Here is an 18,121-nt window from a genome sequence, read left to right as displayed (position 1 = left end):
TATCCTTATAATTGATTATCTGGATACAGATAATCATCACATACTGCTGACATTACAGAATGCAGCCTTCTAGGAAAGTGGCCTGTATTTTGACTATTTCAGTGTTAGTTAAAGTGTGAGTCTTAGGACAGCTGGGGAATCTGACATCAAAGTCGGTGCATGTTGAAAAAGAACACAATATTAAGATCCCATAAAATAATGGAGTAGTGGTAACATCAACAAATGAATCATTTTTAATGTTTAATATGGTAAATGCCTACTACAAACAAAAGGTATTTGGGGATCCCTCATAATTTTTTAAAAGTAGGAAGCTCATATAATTTCATTTGAAATCTTAACAGGATCCACGGTTTTGCATCGCAGCAGTTTATCCTTGAAGCCCTCAAATGCCATTCTGCACAGCTGGTGTCACCATGGATTTTCATTCGATCACTTTAGCCACGCTCTTTAAGCCCAGTCTCCTCACATATGGTTGTGGGGTATAAAGTGTAATAAAATATCCCATATAAGAGCTTTTGAGTTCCTGAGGAAAGTGTTATATAATTACACAAATTTAGGATTTTGGTTTCTTACTCATGCTTAAATTGCCCAACCAAATTTTCATGGGATCCTGCGTATAGTAAAGTTGAGGATTGCATACTGTTTTCCCTTATTGGTGAAGCCTAAAAAACAAATTGTTTCTTGATCATGAGGTAAATTCCACAATAGCACTCGCTGCCAGATAGTTTTGTGTATTCTGGCCCTATATCAGAATTACAGCCAAATTGAATTACCTTTTCTTTGAATGCTATCTTTGAATAAGATCCTCTACTCAAGCACCATGCCACTAGCTCCACCTTGTGGCAGTTGATCTCCTTATCTTGACATACAACTTGAATCTAAAATTTAAGGATGCAAATCCTGTAGCTACAGCAGATGAAAGTTTTTCTTAACAGTCTTCTAAAAGCCTGTTGTCATTAGTACAGGTAGTCCTTGACTTACAACAGTTCATTTAGTGACTGTTCCAAGTTATAATGGCACTGAAAAAAGTAACATGACCATTTTTCACCCTTATGACCATTGCGGTATCCCTGTGGTCACGTGATTTACATTCAGATGCTTGAGAACTGACTCAAGATTTATGACAGTTGCAGCATCCCAGGGTCATGTGATCCCCTTTTGTACCCTTAGGACAAACAAAGTCAATGGGGAAACCAAATTTACTTAACAACTCTGTTACTAATTTAAAAACAGCAGTGATTCACCTAACAAATGTGGCAAGAGAAATCGTAAAATGAAGCAAAACTTACTTAAACAAATTTCTCAATAAACAAAATAAATTTTGGGCTCAATTGTAATCATAAGCTGTATAATACTGTTTTCTCCATAAAGGAAAAAAAAATCATGAAACAACACTAACTTCTTAAATGAAGTATTTTACAGCTATAAATGAGTTTTAAAAAGCAAAAAGTGATGCAATTGCTACTATGTTTAATTATTTTTTGCATGGACTACTTTCAACAAAAATTAAAAAATGGCAGTTGGCCTACAAATATATGTATGTATGTATGTATGTATGTATGTATGTATGCATGCATGTATGTATGTATTTTTTACCCCCTCCCCAAAAAAGTGCATATAATTCTTCCCTAAAGGCATATTGTTTTTTATAGATATCTTGAAATCAGATTGGATGTATCATTCTTTTATTGTTTTGTGGATTGAGAAGTGCCTCTTGCAATGAGCATTACAATTGAGATAATTTGAGAGGACACTCACAACATGTTCTTGGGTGTTGGGGGAGAAAGCACAAAGATGTGGCAATAAGAAGCTCTGATTTTTGAGGCCAGGAGGACTTCTAGGTTGTGCATTACTTTGAAGAGAGCCATCTTGCCCAGAGTCAAGGATGGAAACACCCCAAATCCAGAGAACCTGAAAACTACAGCCACTCAGTTGAGTCAAAACTGAACTCGGTTTCTTCAACCCAATAGTCATAACATGATCTTCCCCAGCCATACCCTCAAAGCCTGCAGACATAGGACAGAACGTCACTTGGATGCCTAATGCAAAGTACACATGGATATAAATAATAAATGAATGATGCCTTACTTCATAGTGAATGACCAGTGGTTTGATGGAGATATTAAAAATGCGGAAGGAGTATAGGACAGAACCCTGAAGCAGCCTGGAAAACAAAAAAAAACTTGACTGGAACTGACCCCAGAAAAAGGAAAAGGACTACCTTAACTTGGTGTTACCCACTCCCAACTCTCAAAACCAGTTCAGAATAATAATGTGGCTAAAGGTATCAAAGGTTCCCTAGAGCCAGGATGGGCATGCAACCTCCATTGTGTTTATATTGTGTAGCAACCTATAGTTGCTTAAATTGCACACAACTGGACTCATGAAACACTAGACTTAGACTTAGAATAACTTTATTGTCACTTTGAATGTGAACACTACACCATAAAACAAAGTTTACTATCCTCCATGGCTGGATTCACAAAGTGTACCAAGCAAAACCAAGAAAAGTAGACTATGGTGGTGTTCAGGGTATGAATACAGCCTGTAGGAATTTCAGAATCAGAATTGTATGATTTAAAAAAAAATAGTACAGGTCAACCTCCTGCGGAGGTTACAACCTGCTCCTTCCCTTGCAAGAATCAGTTAAATCAGCCCCCGTTTGAAAATCTCCAGCAAGAGGGAAATTCTTACTTTTCTCTGCAGTGCATTCCAATCTTTAATCATTCTACTATCATAAAATTCCTCCTAAGATACAGTTTGAATTTCCTTTGTTTAACTTCGCATCCACTCAGTGTCTTGTGTTACTCTGCATATTGGTCCAACTCTTTTAATCTATTCTCCCATCATCTGCTTGATTCATGTTAATACTGGTTGCTGAAATCTAAGTCACTTAAATCCTAAAATGTTCTGGATTTTAGTTAAACTTGTATGCAGCCCAATCTAGAGAGATCTAGGGTGCTTTTGTAGGGATTAACATTCAGTGTATCCATTATTAAGATACCATACATCAGAAACTCTGTACACCAGCTAAACTACAATTTTTAACCTTAAGCATTCCTCTCTATCTTCTTATAATCTAATCTCTCTCGGCAACTAACATCTCTGAATTTAAACATCCCACTTGCATTTATACTGTACCATGAGTCAATCTCCTTTTCTTGTCCTTGCTCTAAAACAAAAAAAAAATATGTGGATCATAAAAACAAAGCACCAGGATGACACAAATTTAATCCTGTCTGATAAGTCAGATTTCAAATGAGTATCTCATGAGTTCAAAATACTTTTAAGTATTTGTAAGACACACACAATGATCTCTCTCATTCTTCTATTTTTCAAGCTCTGTAGCTTGAAAAGAAATGCCCAGCTGATTTAAACTTTACTTACAAGGCTTGATTTCCAGGCTCTTTATCATCTTCATAACCCAAGCTGCTTTCCATCTTCCTTTTAAAATCTGATGTGTCAACCCTGGAAGCCATCTCTTCCATTGGAGCTTCAGTGCTGCCACATTTAGTGCCTGGGGAAACAGGAGAGGGGATTACAAGGAGTGGTGGAGGATTAGCCATAACACCATATCTTTCTCTCGGAGTAAATGGCATTCGGCTTCCACCTGGATGGGAGTGACTGGGGATTGTCTTCAGTTGGGACTGAATTGAATGGACAATGTGAATAGGATGGATCTTTGACTTTCTTTTGGGTGAGGAAAACCTGAAAGTTTTCAGATTTGGGTTTTTCCAGATGTGCCAATAGGACATCTCTAATAAAATGGAACTTTGAGGAACTTGAAGCCTCGTAGTCTTCTTTCATTGGGGGTGTTATTTGGAACCCTGACATGATGCTCAAAACTGAACACAGTACCCCAAGTACAGTATCGGTACAATGAAATCTCCAAAGATGGTGATGTAACTGTTGGCTACTGCATGACATTATTTACTCATGTAGTATAGTAGCCAACTAGAAGCCCTAAAAGAAATCCTTCTAATACCGGGTACTAGCAGACGAAATCTCCTCAATCTGATAAGCATTCCTGATGAGATGCTGGTTAAAGCAGACTGGAAAGAGATGATTGGAAGGAATTTAAATAGAAGGTGCTTTTTCAAAAGAGCATGTTTTAATATGTGGAATTCATATTAACGTGCTATTACAATAGCATGTTAATAACTACAACTTGGATAACTTTTAAACATGGATGAATAAGTTAATGGCTAGTAGCTGTATTCCAGCCTTTTCTTTTTCCTATCTGAATATTGGGTTTACTCTACTCAAGTCTTTGGTGTCTTGCTATTCCTCCAGTTTTCAAAACATACCAAACATGTTACTTTTATCAAATATTTCAATACTATGGGATATAATTTGTCTTATGAATGCAAATACATAATTCTTATGTATATCAGACCTGAACTATGTCCATCACCACTCCTTGTTTTTATGTGAACATAGCCAAATGACTTTCCCTTACCAAGCCATATTTAAGCATATTTGAGCCCAAAGTGAAAAGTTGGTCGTTGTTTTACTGCAGGTTCTACTTGTGTCATTTAAATCAAGTTTTTGCAGTGCAACAAAATGCCAACCCTTTGGTTCCTGTGAGTTACTTATTTCTGTAGTCATCCTTTCTCCTTTAGCCAACAAGATGGGAAAGAGGTCAAATGATATGTCCGCAGAAGGAAGAAAAAAATCAAGGATATTTTAAAAAGGGCTGTAACTGGATTGAACTATTTATTTTCATTAGTGAGATACAAGGACTAAACAGGATAAGTTTACTACTATCCAGGTAAAGTTTACCCTTCTAATTCTTACTGATCTTTTGAGATCAATGAAGCTTTTGGGTTCCTGCAGTAGGAACTGCTCTAAAGGCCATTCATGTAAAAATAATCATATTGTTGTGCCCCTTTGTGTAACAGAAAGCTCCCAGTTCTCAGTCCACATATACATGGGTTCTTGACACCATAACTTATACGACTAAAATACTGGAGTTAATGTCTTTAATTACTGTAGCCACTAGAGCCGCCAAACTCTTCATTGCAGTTTCCCCAATCCCTCCCCCACCACTCTTGAATTTCAACTTCCTGCCCCAGTGTTTTTTTATAAAATGAAGGAAAGCTTCCTTGATTCCTTCCAAAAATCTGGATCTCCGGTCTCACTGTCTGCCCAGTGCAAACCTATTTACCAATTTGCCTGAGGTCTCACAAATGGTTTGGTGTGAGTCCTTATCGCCAATTGCTCTACAGCCTTACTTTAGAAAAAGTGAAGGAATTCTTTTGGAACACACAGCATTTTGCCCTCTAGTATGAACACCCACAGAGTAGTGCTTGCATGTGACAAGTGTGAGTTATGCAAGCAAGCTTAGAACTGCGGAGAGACATTCCTGGCAGCAATTCTACATTCTTGGAGCTCGCCAAAAGAGAGCTTGCAAAAGAATGAAAGTGTTCAGTCCATCAAGACCCAAAAACAATCATTAAAGTGGTAACAAACAGCAACACTCATGTGATTTACAATGTAAGCATGGAAACAGATCATAGGCCAGACTGTGATGAAGCAAAGATTTGTTTATTTTAAATTGATTTTTCCAGAGTGCAGTTTCTTGGTTTTAGTTGCATAGTGTTATTCTTTTTTCAAAACAAAATAAAATCTTTCAATTGTATTTGGAACTGAGATATATTGAAATCTGTTTGTACATAATTTATTTTAAGGTTTATGCTGATGCATATTGACAAATGGCATGTTATGCTATATAATCAAAAAAAACAGAAAGGATGTTTTGAAAACTTGTTAATTCCAACAGAGAAAAGAGCTGTATGGAATTTTAAAGTCAAAATGATTTACTGCAATACGAGCTTTGATAAAACAGAGATTTTGTAAAACTGAAGTTATGGGAAATATATTACACACATATGGAGGTCTAGAAAAAGGATTTTTTTAAAAACTGGATGAAACTTAAAGATTTGGGAATTGGGCTGAATTGGGAAAGCAATGACTGAACATGTGAGCCAATTGTAGACTTTTCAGAACTATTGAAGTAAGAAGTAACATGGATCTTCTGAGCCACCATTTTACAGCCCACTGAACACCAGCATTTTCCTTTATTTAGAAGTAATCTTGCAAACCATATTTTTCCATGTGACATTCTATGAAGTGAAAGTTAGACTTTGAGACAGCAAAATAAGAAAGGTATTTTTAAATTTTGGGATTGTGGAACACTCCTGAGAAAACCATGGATAGCAAACAAAAGGGCCATCAAACAAATCAACCCTGAATTTTCACCTAAGGAACCAATGACAGGGTCAAATTATCCTCTCTGGAACATATTATGTGAAGGCTAAGCTCTTTAGGAGAAGAAAAAAGCTTCCAACTGAGAAAGGTGGAAGGAAAGGAAGAAGAGGACAAACAATAGCCTGGTGGATGGACTCGATTACAGTGGCAATCAAGTGCACCACTGGAAGAACTGAAAGGTGAGAGAGAGATTGTCATGGAGAAAAGTTAACTGTGTGGCTGCTAAGAGTTTCCAACTTGACAGCAGGGACGTGCAGTCACTAGAGGCAAGGGAGGCGAAGCCTCACCAGTCTCCTCAGGAAAAGAAAGAAATTTAAATATTATTTTTAAAATAATTAAAGCCAAGATAGTTGCTACCAGATTCCAGGTCACAGTGGCTTGGTGTCTGCTTAGTGTTAACCAAAGCAGGAGGCGGGAGAATTAGGGCCTCTTTTCCATAAGGAATTTTTCGCCTTCTAAAAGTTAAGAAAGAGTTAAAAGGCAAAGAAGTTCAGATGGAAAAGAGGCACTAATTCTCCCGCCTCCTAATCTGCAAGCAGCGAATCATATCTTCTTGAGCACGCTTACATTGGGCGGGGCGTACTTCAGAGGAGAGAGGAGTGGGCGAGAAGGAGGAGGCTGGCTCTTTGCTGCAGACCTGGGCGCTTGGCGGCTCCCGCGATGCAAAGTGCCCCGCCGCCCCGGCCTGCTTCTCCAGGCTCCGTCGCTGGAAGTCCCGGATCGCCTCTGGGGGAAGGCTGGGTGAGAAGCGGAGCGAAGCTTCTCCGCGGCTTCCCGGCGCTATGCAGAGGCTCTCGCAGGAGCACGTGCCAGCAGCTGGCAGCCCGGAGCGGCCCCGGAGCCTCGTATAATCCCCGACCTCCGATCCTTCCAACGCGCCCTAAAACGTTGGCTTTTCCAGCAAGCCAGCCTGGCCTGAACAAAATAAAATAAATTATTGATCATTGTTAATTTTAATTGATTTTTTTAAAAAAATGTTATTGTTAATCCTAATTGGGTTTGTTTAGGATATTCTATTTAAAAAATTTTTTAACTTTTGTAATATGTTTTTTTTTTAATGTTGTATGCCACCCTGAATCCTTGGAAGAAGGGTGGCATATAAATCCAATAAACCAAACCAAACCAAACCAAACTCTGACAGGAAAAGTATTGCCACGCCAGCCATACCCATTTGGCTTTCTGTACGTACCCTGGCAACCATAAGGCTGTGTATCTCTGATTGAATGGCTTCAAAGTAGGATATATTATAGTCTAGAAACCAGTATACATCAATCCACTCACCCTTTCTAAAACCCAAAGAGAAAACAATATTGTCTATTAGAAAATGTACTAAATCTATATATTTTAAAATTCAGCTACAGTTCAATTTTTTATAAGGAATAGATTACAATATTAAAAATTGTATCTGCCTTTGCGGTTGTAGATGGTCAACTCTATTAATAAAAAAGGAATATATATATATATATATATAAAAGAAAATATAATGCTATGAGTGGGGTCTTTATGAGCCTCTCTTTTCTTAATTGAGCTCCAAGTTACTGGAGGCAGTCTTCTCAGAGGCAATTCAGAAGTTGCTTTGACTAAAATTAAATCTTACTCTTGTTTATTGGATATATAGAGTCATATCTCAGCAAGTGGCAGGATCCAGTTAACCCTGTTGGGCTTTATAAGCTAAGCAGATATTGTAAGACTGCCAATAAATATTATGTGTCATGAGTCTTATTTTGCATATGCACATCTGTTCATGTAGAAATTTCATATTTATTGCAGCTTGTAAAATAGGAAGAGAGTTTAAAACTGACTGCTCATTATCTTCCTTTGTGCTTAGAAATGTTGAGAGCATCATAACCCCATCAGTGCTGTCTCGCCAGCTGACTAATAGAACAATGCAAAAAAAAAAAAAAAGTCAGAGCCAGCTCAAAGTTACTGAAGTTCTAAAAAAATAGAAATCCCTACCACAGGAAGTAAATTATTCCATGAAAAAGAGGAACAAAAGAAACTGATAGCTCCATCTCCCACATACCCATTTTCATTACACCTGAACATCAACAAAAATATCTGATTGATTATTGTCTGAAATAGCTTCCTGGTTTTAGAGTCACTATTCTTCTATCAAGTTAAAAAAAATCTCTTACAAATAATGAAGATAATGTGGCATCAATACGGTAACAAGATTGTTTAAAGTTAGCTTAGCGAGGAGCTAAGTTCAATGTAAAGATGTTATTAATTTCTTATTCTTTTTTCCAATATATTTTAGATTGTGTTTGTTAAAAATCTATACCGTGTAGGTTGTGGGGGGTTGTGGGGGGAGGGATTTATATTAGGTTTGATGAGATGTGTTAGATTTCAATGTAATTTGACCCCACATGTATACTGGTTTTTTTTCTTATATTTTCATTGCTATTATTACTACTATTTTTTTTATTTTTTAAAAAAAACTAGAATATGTTAAGCATATTGACATGTAGCAGAAATACACCAAGGAGAGGAGAGTGGGAAATAGAAGGGAGAAGAAAGATGGGAAGAGAAGGATAGGAGAGAGGGTAAGGGGGGAAGATGAGAAGGATAAGGAGGAGTGGATTGTAGAGAGAGGAGTGGTAGAAAGGGAGAGGAAGTAGAGTAGAAAAGGATGATGGAGGGAAGATAGAAAGTTGGAGGGTGGTAGAAGAAAGAGGTGTATGGAGAGCAGAAGAGCTATAATGGGTTTCTATTTTTCTGGGCATTGTTGACAAGAGGAACTGATGTAATTATTATTTAATACCATATGATACGGGCTATGTGTAGTATACATGTGAGTGTGTGTTATGAAAATGAAAATGGAAATAAAAATATTCATTAAAAAAATGAAAAAAAAATACGGTAACAAGATATTTTCCTCAAAGGTAGAAGCATAAGTATGAAGCTATATTCCAAATCAGGGGTTCAAACTCATGTCACGGTGGCATCACATGACATATGGGGATTTTCCCCTACTTCACGCCCAGGCATGGGTGTGGCTAGCTCATGACACATCCGGCCTGTGGGCTGCGAGTTTGGCAGCCTATTCTAAATAATGCCTGCAGACAGACACCAAGGAAAGTTATCATGAATTAAGGAACTAATGATAAGAACTCATCATAGAGATCAATAACTGCAGAGATGTAACACAGTAAGTGGCGAACCCAGCTTTGCTCTGTTTTCAAATGAATTAGTAAGAACTAGAAATAAATGGACTCACCAATTAACTGACCTTACGAGATCAGATCAGCCAAGAACTGTTGGATGTAGAGGTACCTGAAAATTGTCAAGCTGCAGCTGTCTCCATTCTCTAACTGTTATCTCAGTAGAAGGTCTATCCCATTATGACTCTATGGTGCCATATTATGCTGATTTTATTATGGCTTTATCTTAATTTAATATTTTCTCACACATATTATATTCTCTATATTCAGTCAGCCTGCCTGCCTGCCTGCCTGACATCCATCCATCCATCCATCCATCCATCCATCCATCCATCCATCCATCTATCATCTATCTATCTATCTATCTATCTATCTATCTATCGACATGTTATTTGAACTTATACTTTTATATCCGTGATGGCATGACTTCTGTAGTTGCCATATGCCAAATTTAAAAAAAAATCTTAGTAGAAGTGTGCAATAGCTCCATTAAACTTTACCAAAAATTCTCCCGGATCTGTTGCCACATCTGTAGCATTTTGCCAGAAAAATATGGACAACTCTGATGCTTCAACCTATTCTACTTATTGTAGGGAAAGAACATTGAACTAAATCAAAGGGCCAGACAGATGTACCATTCACTGCTTTTTCTCCCTTGTTCCAGACTTGAATAAAATGTTACACCTTTAAATTATCTGGTTTATTGTGTCATGTAAAAACTAGCCAGTACTGCTTAATATGTTGTTGAATGAGACAGATCTTTTCAGACTTTCTTGATTCTGGACACATTTATTAACAGAGATATTCACTATTCTTTGGAAACTTTTGCACTTAAGGCTGAACAATAGGAACATTATTTCATGACTCATAGATTATGGCTTTCTCTCTTGAAAGCAAGACAATGGGCGGGAATGTGGGATACTTCAGTATCAACAGGCAGGTCAGGAATTCTATTCAGTATATTGTACTTGTAAACATATGATGCAGGCAGCTCTGGCAGCTCTCAGCCACAAGAGAGCATTGCTGCTATTCCGATCTTTCTCATCTCACTATCCCTTCTGCTTGGGTATCATTTCTGTAAATCCCTTTCTGATCAAAAGGACAGGATCTTGGAAGACATCCATGCATCTTATTGGAACAGGATGCTACAGCACATTCTTGTCACTGTGGGTTGCTTCATTGTTCTGGGATGCCAAGAGCCTGATCCAATTTTTTCACACTTTTATGCAATACCATGTGAAGCATTGCCAACGTAACTTGTACTCCTCTTTTCTGAGCCAGGATTTCTGAACTCTCTCATCCACTTCCCTGATGTTAAGCAGGCTCACGCATGCACAAGTTAATGGAGCTCACTTAGTAGAACGTTAAACTTCAGGCTACACACTTTTGTGACAGCTCTATTCACCGTCATTTAGTATATGTAAAGTTTGCTTCCATTTCCACAGTGAAATTCTTTCTCAGAGCAAACAAATATTATACTGAAAATATTACAGCTAAATTGTGTATATAGCTCAGAATACAACCCATTAGATTATCAGAATTGCAATTCCCCCCCCCCCTTGGTATTCATCCTGAAAAATTATAAGTTAACATCAATCATCTCTACTCTCTTCTTCTTTCAGCACTCACCCTTTAATTTCCCAATAACAAGATTTAGGGTGCATTTTCTATTAAGAGTACATTAGTGTTTCTGATGGACATATAATACAAATTTCTGTTCACATGATCTTATCCCAACATTTTTTTTCTTTAACAAAACTATTTTTCTGATCTCTGTATCTGAAAAACAATCTGGAGGAAGTAATTGAAAATATGCTGTTAGGCCTTACATCTTGTAGGATTATAGCCAGAGCACATTCAGCTCAGAGCATTCGACAAACAAAGCTATTAACTATCAGAGTTTCCATCCCAAAAATAAATAAACCTGCATACCCATGATAAAATACAATACAGCCCTCAGATGCTTAAAAGGGACTCTCTGGAATCACAGGGAGCAAAATGCTAGCAAACGAAACATATCGTTCTATCTGCTAGAGAAATTGATGGCACCTTCAAAATATACTTCCTCTGCATCAGTCACACTCCTTACACAAGTGGACAAAGGCACAGAGGGGCCTCTCATTTTAAAAAGCGACCACCCTTTCCTCACCAAACCTTTTTTTTATGGATTGCCACGTTTTGAGAAAATATCTTCAATCTTGGAAAAAAATACACATAATCCTGGAAAATAGAAAATGGTGGGGTCCTGCCTCTGGGCCTGCAAAACCATCTGCCTAGATGAAGCTCTACTTTTCTCATCTGTTTTTCCACACAAAAGGAAAAAATCTGAGTGGAATTCTCAGTGGTCCCAGCGATAGAAGAGGAAGATGGTCTTCAGCCGTCTTATCAGCAGCCTTCCTCTGAAACTACCATGCTATCGCCCCCAATCCTTGGTATTATAAACTCATCAGACCCTGAAAGAACTTATGGAATGTTAGTCATGGGTTATCAACCATCTGAGGCTCTTCCTGAAACCACTGGCTTAGGCTCTGCACAGAAGGAAGCTGACCCTGATAATAAGGAGTTAGATCCCAATCTTGGATAAATGCCTAAAATAAAAAAGGGTAAAAAAAGAAGAGCTGAGCTGTAGAAATCTGTGGAACTCCTAGAGAAGTAACGATATCAGCTGCAACCAACTCGTGCTCTGCTCCAGTCTATAAGCAAAGATTCATGAGTGTTACATTGTGTGAAAGCTTCTGTTTGATATACAGTCCTCTGCCTCTGTTTACCTACTGAGATGATTTATAGTTAAACTAATTAAAGCAGTTAGAATCAAAGAGCTAATTCACTCCAGACTTTAACATGACACTTTTGAATGGATTTTAGATAGGAGATACTAAATTGTAGAGATTTCGAAAGATGGGTTCTTTTGCGTCACATATTTTCGACAGATATATGGGAGAGATAGAGGCCATCCCAATGCATCAGAGTGGATGGGTCGATGTAGGGGAGAAGAAGGTCATAGAGAATGGCAGAATGATAGCGATAGCAATAGCAATAGCAGTAGACTTATATACCGCTTCATAGGGCTTTCAGCCCTCTCTAAGCGGTTTACAGAGAGTCAGCATATTGCCCCCAACAATCTGGGTCCTCATTTTACCCACCTCGGAAGGATGGAAGGCTGAGTCAACCCTGAGCCGGTGGGATTTGAACCGCTGAACTGCTGATCTAGCAGTAGCTTGCAGCGCTGCATTTAACCACTGCGCCACCTTGGCTCCTGATCCAGGAATTGTCAGAGGTCTTCTCCAATTCTCCAATTGGATCTACAGGCTTCATAGATGGTCAGAGCTCTTCCTTTATGCTGGGTTCATTCAATAGACTGTGCTGGCCAGAGAGAAGTAGAAGCATATTTGAAATAAAGCATTTTAAAGAAGCCTACAAAGCCACTGTACAGTAGCATATTAAGTATAATGATGGTGAACAACTTAAAATTCCAGTGCAGTGATCAGCAGCGTTTCCTCTAAGCTGCGCGCGTGAGCGGCCGCGCAGGTAACAAAGGAACACCGCGCAGAAGTTTCAAAGTGCAGCGCAGTGTTTTTTAATGTCTTTAAATGTACTGAAAATATCCCCCTTCCCCCCTTTCTGAACTCTGATTTCTGATTGGTGAAATCAAGGAAAACTCTGCCCGGAGACCGATGACGCTGCAGAAGGGAGAATTCCCATTGGTCCCCCACGTGTCCACTCAATTCCCTACCCAACTGCGCATGCGACACACACACACACACACACACACACACACACACACACACATGGGCTTCCTCTCCCCAAAGACTTTCCTGAAGCCTGAGGGGGGGGCAGAAATGGCCTCCCCGCCCTCCTAGATGCCCTCTGGAAGTCAGAGACAGATCATTTCCGAAGTTGTAGTTGGCCCTTTGTGGGCGTTTCTTGCCCTCTGCAGCGGGCAAGACTTCCCTGAAGCCACGTCCGGCTTCTCCGGGAGGCGGTTGGTGCTTCCGGAGACGGTGGTGGTGAGCCTCGGGGCTCCCGGGCGGCCGATGTGCGCAGGGCGCTGGGCTGGTTCCAGCTGCAGAATGTCAGAAATCGCCCCGTTCTGCCAGGCGGCTGCCAAAGGGAAGGGAGGGTTAGGGCGCTTCTCCCAACAGCCCAGGGCCGGCTCCTCTGCCTTCCTCGGCGGTTGGGAGAGCGCTGCGCCCCTTTCAGTCTCCCTGGGGGCCGCCAGGGTTGCTGCGGCTGGAGACGAGCGCTGGTGGGGAGAAGTCAGCGTGGGGAGGGGGGAGGAGATGGTAATGAAACATCCAGGTTCACAGAGCACCAAGGAGCCCCCAGATCCGAATCCAGCATCTCCAGCCCCAGGTGGGGTCTCGGTCCGGGTGGCGCCAAGCTCTGCTTCTTCCCCTCTTCCTCCCTTCTCCAGAGCCACTGCAGTGCCAGCGGAGATCCGGGCGAGTACAACCTGCGTTCTCGCACAGTGTTGTGTGGCACATGTGGGCAGCCGGCAGAGAAGTCATCCGGGGGCACGAATGTGGGCACCAGCACCATGTCCACCGGCTCCTCCTCCTCCAGCTTGACCATCACACGCAGCTACCGCAGTGGAGGCACCAACCTCGGGGAGAGCCTCCTGCCCCGCACCTACGTCCTGGGCAGCTCCACCCCACGCCAGCAGGTCAGTCTGGGGGCGCCCCAGCTGGCATGTGTGATCCTGGGCCAGAGGAGGAGGGGGCTTTGTGGTGGGAGGCCTCCGATTCTGAGTGCCCCCCTTCCTCCCATTACGGGGAAGCTCCTGAGACCGATCACTGTGCACTGTCAGTCCTTCCAGGGCGGCAGAGAGATGGCTGTGGGCACCTTCTGTGCCACACGGGGCTCCTCAGCCAGGGCATGTGGGGAAGGCCGGGATGGTCCCCACTGAACAGCAGGCGTGGGGTGGGCTGAAAACCCTGAAAGGCTGCATTTTCACACGAGAACAGTCAGCTCCAGTTGGCTTTGTGCCCAGGATTAGCGTATGAGTTGTCTGGCATGGAATTCGGTCTCCGGCTTGAACAGGGGTTGGACTAGAAGACCTCTGAGCTCCCTTCCAGACCGAGTCCCCAAACCATGCGAACACAAGGAGGCACCCGTGTGCTCCCAACCCTCCCCCCAATGCAATGTGTGCGTGGCCGCCGCGCATATGTAGCCCCACGCATGCATGCACACATCTCCTGCACATGACATGTGCCCCCCGCATGTGCCCCCCTTTACATGTGCCCTGTTCCCCCTGTTCCCCCACCACTGCGCATTCACGGCAGAACCCAAAGACCCGCTGGCCTGCTGGAAGCGCATGCACAAGTGTGGCAGAGCTGAGCTGGGGCTTGGCCACAAGAGGGTGCCGCATGCCACATGTTAGCCTTCAGGGGCTGCAGGAGGACAGCCGTGTGTGTGCATGTGTGTGCATGGAGTGGGCGGAGCCAGTCTGGGCAGCCAGCCCACTGCCCACAGACCCCCACCCGCCCCTCCACCCAAAAAACGGAAGTGGCCTTGGCTGGGGCTGCCCAGTAGCTTCACTGGGGGGGGGGCTGTCAAAGACCCCCCTGAGGTGGGGGAACTTTTTATGCAGAAAACTTTGCCCTTTGGAAAATGGTCTTGGCGATTGTCTCCCCGGAGGTTTGGTCACACAGAGGCAGCCTTAGCTGGGGAAGGGCCTGTTCTTCCCCTGGGGCAGGCAGGTCCACGTGTGCCTCCTCATAAGCCTTTTGGACTGGCAGCCATGCCTGCCTCTCCCACAACTCGCTTGCTGGCATTTTGAGGGAGGCCGGGTTCTGGATCGGCCCTGAACCTAGAATGAGGGAGAAATGTCCTGATTGTGAGAACAATTCCTCCGTGCTTCGTCCCTGGAGGCTCTTAAGTAGCGATCGGAGGGCCATTTATGTGGAACGGAAGAGGGTCTCTTGCTTAGGGAGGGGGCTGGGCTAGATGACCTCTGAGGTCCCTTCTGACTCTATGTCAGTCTTCTCTCTCTCTCTCTCTCTCTCTCTCTCTCCCCTCTTAGGGTCCTTCAAACTGCAGCATCATGTAATCGTCTGACGTTCCCAACGTGCACGCAAATCTGCTTTATGGAGCTCTCTGTCCTTTACGTGCTCAGAAAAAGAGGAAACCATTTTTAAAAGAAGTTATTTTCTATGCATGAATTTATACTTTATTACATATCTATATCTATATATCTATATAAATATGCTAAAGGTTTTTTAAGGGGGTGGGGGGGGTCTTTTTTCTATCTCAAAAGTTTAAAAGGAGCCCTGCGCCAAAGAGGTTAATCTATTACTGCCAAAAAGGAAAGAAGTCCTAGAATTGTCATATGTTTCTTCTAGTAAGGGGGAGCCTGCAAAAGGACAGGATCCGTCTGTGTGTGCTTGAATACCAAAGTTTCCTTTGAAAAACGAATCAAAAATCACAAAGTTTTTCTCCTTCTTCTGGGCCACCGTTTGTCAACTTCATCAACTTTAAGAGGGGGGGACTTCAACTCCCAAGAATTCCCCAGCCAGTCCCCCCCCCTCTCCATCTTAAAGTTGGTGGGGTTGTGAAACTCTCTTCCAGGGAAATCTCTTTAAATTTGTTGCACTTAATCTTCTCCCTGTGGGGGGGGGGGTGTTGACCACTAACTAACCATGGTTAACTTCTGCCTTGCTTCCCAGCAATTCGTGCCCTTGAGCAAAAGAGTCCAACTCTTTTGAAGAATCTACAAGCCAAGAGTTGACCTTCGTTTACATTTTGAAAATGGGAGGGAGACCTTCATACGGAACCCGTTTTGGGTTGCAATGATACTTGAGGGATGCCCCCTGTTGAACCCAGGGTCCTCAGCCCTGGCAGGTTTAAGGCGGAGGAACTTCAACTCCCAGAATTCCCCAGCCAGTATGGGGGACTCCTGGGAGTCGAGTTTTAAAATTGCCACGTTTCAGAAACGTGAATTTAACCTCGTGTCAGTCCCCTCCGGCCCAAATCAGGTTGTTTAATACCTGCATTAAAGCACTTTAGAAGGTGGACATTCAGGGATTCTCCAATTAAAATCCAAATTGCCCTGACTTTAGAACTTCTAGAATGTCTGCTCTACATAGTCTCCATTGACTCCATTTGGACAGAACCAGCGGAGATGCCGAGGGAGGGTCTTGCTCAGATTTCCTGGAATGAGTTCCAGCTTGTCACCCCTGAGGAAGTGGACAAGGCTGTGGGAGCGATGAGTGCCTCCACCTGTTTGCTGGATCCGTGTCCCTCCTGGCTGGTCTCGACCAGCAGGGAGGTAACACGAGGCTGGCTCCAGAGGATCACGAACACGTCTCTGCAGGAGGGATCTTTCCCGCAGCCCCTGAAGGAGGCGGTGGTAAGACCCCTCCTCAAGAAGCCTTCTCTGGACCCAGCTATTCTTAAAAACTATCGTCCAGTCTCCAACCTCCTTTTTCTAGGGAAGGTTGTTGAGAAGGTGGTGGCTCTTCAACTCCGACGGACCTTGGATGAAGCAGATTACCTAGACCCATTTCAGTCTGGTTTCAGGCCTGGATACTGCACTGAAACCACCTTGGTCTCACTGACCGATGATCTCTGGCGGGCCAAGGATAGAGGACATTCCTCTATCCTGGTGCTCCTTGACCTCTCAGGGGCCTTCGATACCATCGACCGTGGTATCCTTCTGCGACGGCTGGAGGAGGTGGGAGTGGGAGGCACCTTTCTACGGTGGTTCTCCTCTTACCTCTCGGACAGATCGGTGTTGGTTGGGGGGGCAGAGGCCGACCCCTAGGCCCCTTAATTATGGGGTGCCGCAGGGGTCGGTCTTGTCCCCCCTCCTATTTAATATCTACATGAAGCCACTGGGTGAGATCATTCGTCGGCACGGGATTAAATACCACCAGTACACGGACGACACACAGTTGTATCTTTCCGCCCCGTGCCAACTCAGCGTAGCGGTGGAAGTGATGTTCCAGTGCCTGGAAGCTGTCAGGGTCTGGATGGGAGTGAACAAACTCGCACTCAATCCTGACAACACCGAGTGGCTGTGGATGTTGCCCCCTAACTTCGGACAGCCCAGGTAGTCGGTCCCTAAGCCAAGGGGGAGAAAATTTGCTCCCCTCAGAGAGGGTCCGCAACTTAGGGGTCCTCCTGGATCCGCAGCTGACACTAGAACATCACCTGTCGGCTGTGACAAGGGGGGCCTTCGCCCAGGTTCACCTGGTGCACCAGTTGCGGCCCTATATGGATCGGGAGGCACTTCAAACGGTCACTCACGCCCTCGTCACCTCAAGACGTGACTACTGTAATGCGCTCTGCATGGGGCTGCTCCTGAAAAGTGTTCGGAGACTACAATTAGTCCAGAATGCAGCCGCGCGAGCGATACTGGGAGTACCAAGATTCACCCAGACTACACCTATCCTCCGTGAGCTGCACTGGCTCCCTATCGGTCTCCGAGCATGATTCAAGGTGCTGATTATTACTTTTAAAGCCCTACATGGCCGAGGACCTGGATATCTGCGAGACCATCTTCTGCCGCATACCTCCCAACGGCCGATAAGATCGCACAGGGTGGGCCTTCTCCGAGTGCCATCAACCGGACAATGCCGGCTTGCGGCTCCCCGGGGGAGGGTCTTCTCTGTAGCCGCCCCGACCCTCTGGAATGAACTACCCCCAGAGATCCGGACCCTCCCCACTCTCATGGCCTTCCGAAAGGCTAT

At 43.1% G+C, this 18,121-nt stretch overlaps 1 protein-coding gene and 1 long non-coding RNA gene across 2 annotated transcripts; one reads left to right on the top strand and one right to left on the bottom strand.

Annotated features, from left to right (window-relative positions):
- Window positions 1–2,397: 2,397 nt before the first annotated feature.
- On the bottom strand, window positions 2,398–12,612 carry LOC116520266. Its single transcript, XR_004256739.1, has 2 exons — window positions 12,575–12,612; window positions 2,398–3,517 (listed from the first exon to the last, which is right to left on the bottom strand). It is a non-coding gene; the product is annotated as an uncharacterized LOC116520266 (long non-coding RNA).
- A 659-nt stretch (window positions 12,613–13,271) lies between these two features.
- LOC116520260 (prelamin-A/C-like) lies at window positions 13,272–16,491 on the top strand. The gene is made up of 3 exons (XM_032234427.1): window positions 13,272–13,438; window positions 13,846–14,094; window positions 15,454–16,491. Exons 1-3 carry the CDS (start codon window positions 13,292–13,294, stop codon window positions 15,478–15,480), a joined length of 423 nt encoding a protein of 140 aa, XP_032090318.1. The 5' UTR covers window positions 13,272–13,291; the 3' UTR covers window positions 15,481–16,491.
- Window positions 16,492–18,121: the final 1,630 nt, after the last annotated feature.

The sequence above is a fragment of the Thamnophis elegans genome, chromosome 17, assembly GCF_009769535.1.
Source record: "Thamnophis elegans isolate rThaEle1 chromosome 17, rThaEle1.pri, whole genome shotgun sequence".
Lineage (NCBI taxonomy): Eukaryota > Metazoa > Chordata > Lepidosauria > Squamata > Colubridae > Thamnophis > Thamnophis elegans.
This window is presented reverse-complemented; position numbering and strand designations above follow the sequence as displayed.

Coding starts and splice junctions, on each gene's coding strand:
- LOC116520260 (XM_032234427.1), top strand. CDS start 13,292: ATGCCCTCTGGAAGTCAGAGACAGATCATTTCCGAAGTTGTAGTTGGC. Junction 13,439..13,845: donor TGCTTCCGGAGACGGTGGTG/GTGAGCCTCGGG, acceptor TCCCTTCTCCAG/AGCCACTGCAGTGCCAGCGG. Junction 14,095..15,453: donor GCTCCACCCCACGCCAGCAG/GTCAGTCTGGGG, acceptor CTCCCCTCTTAG/GGTCCTTCAAACTGCAGCAT.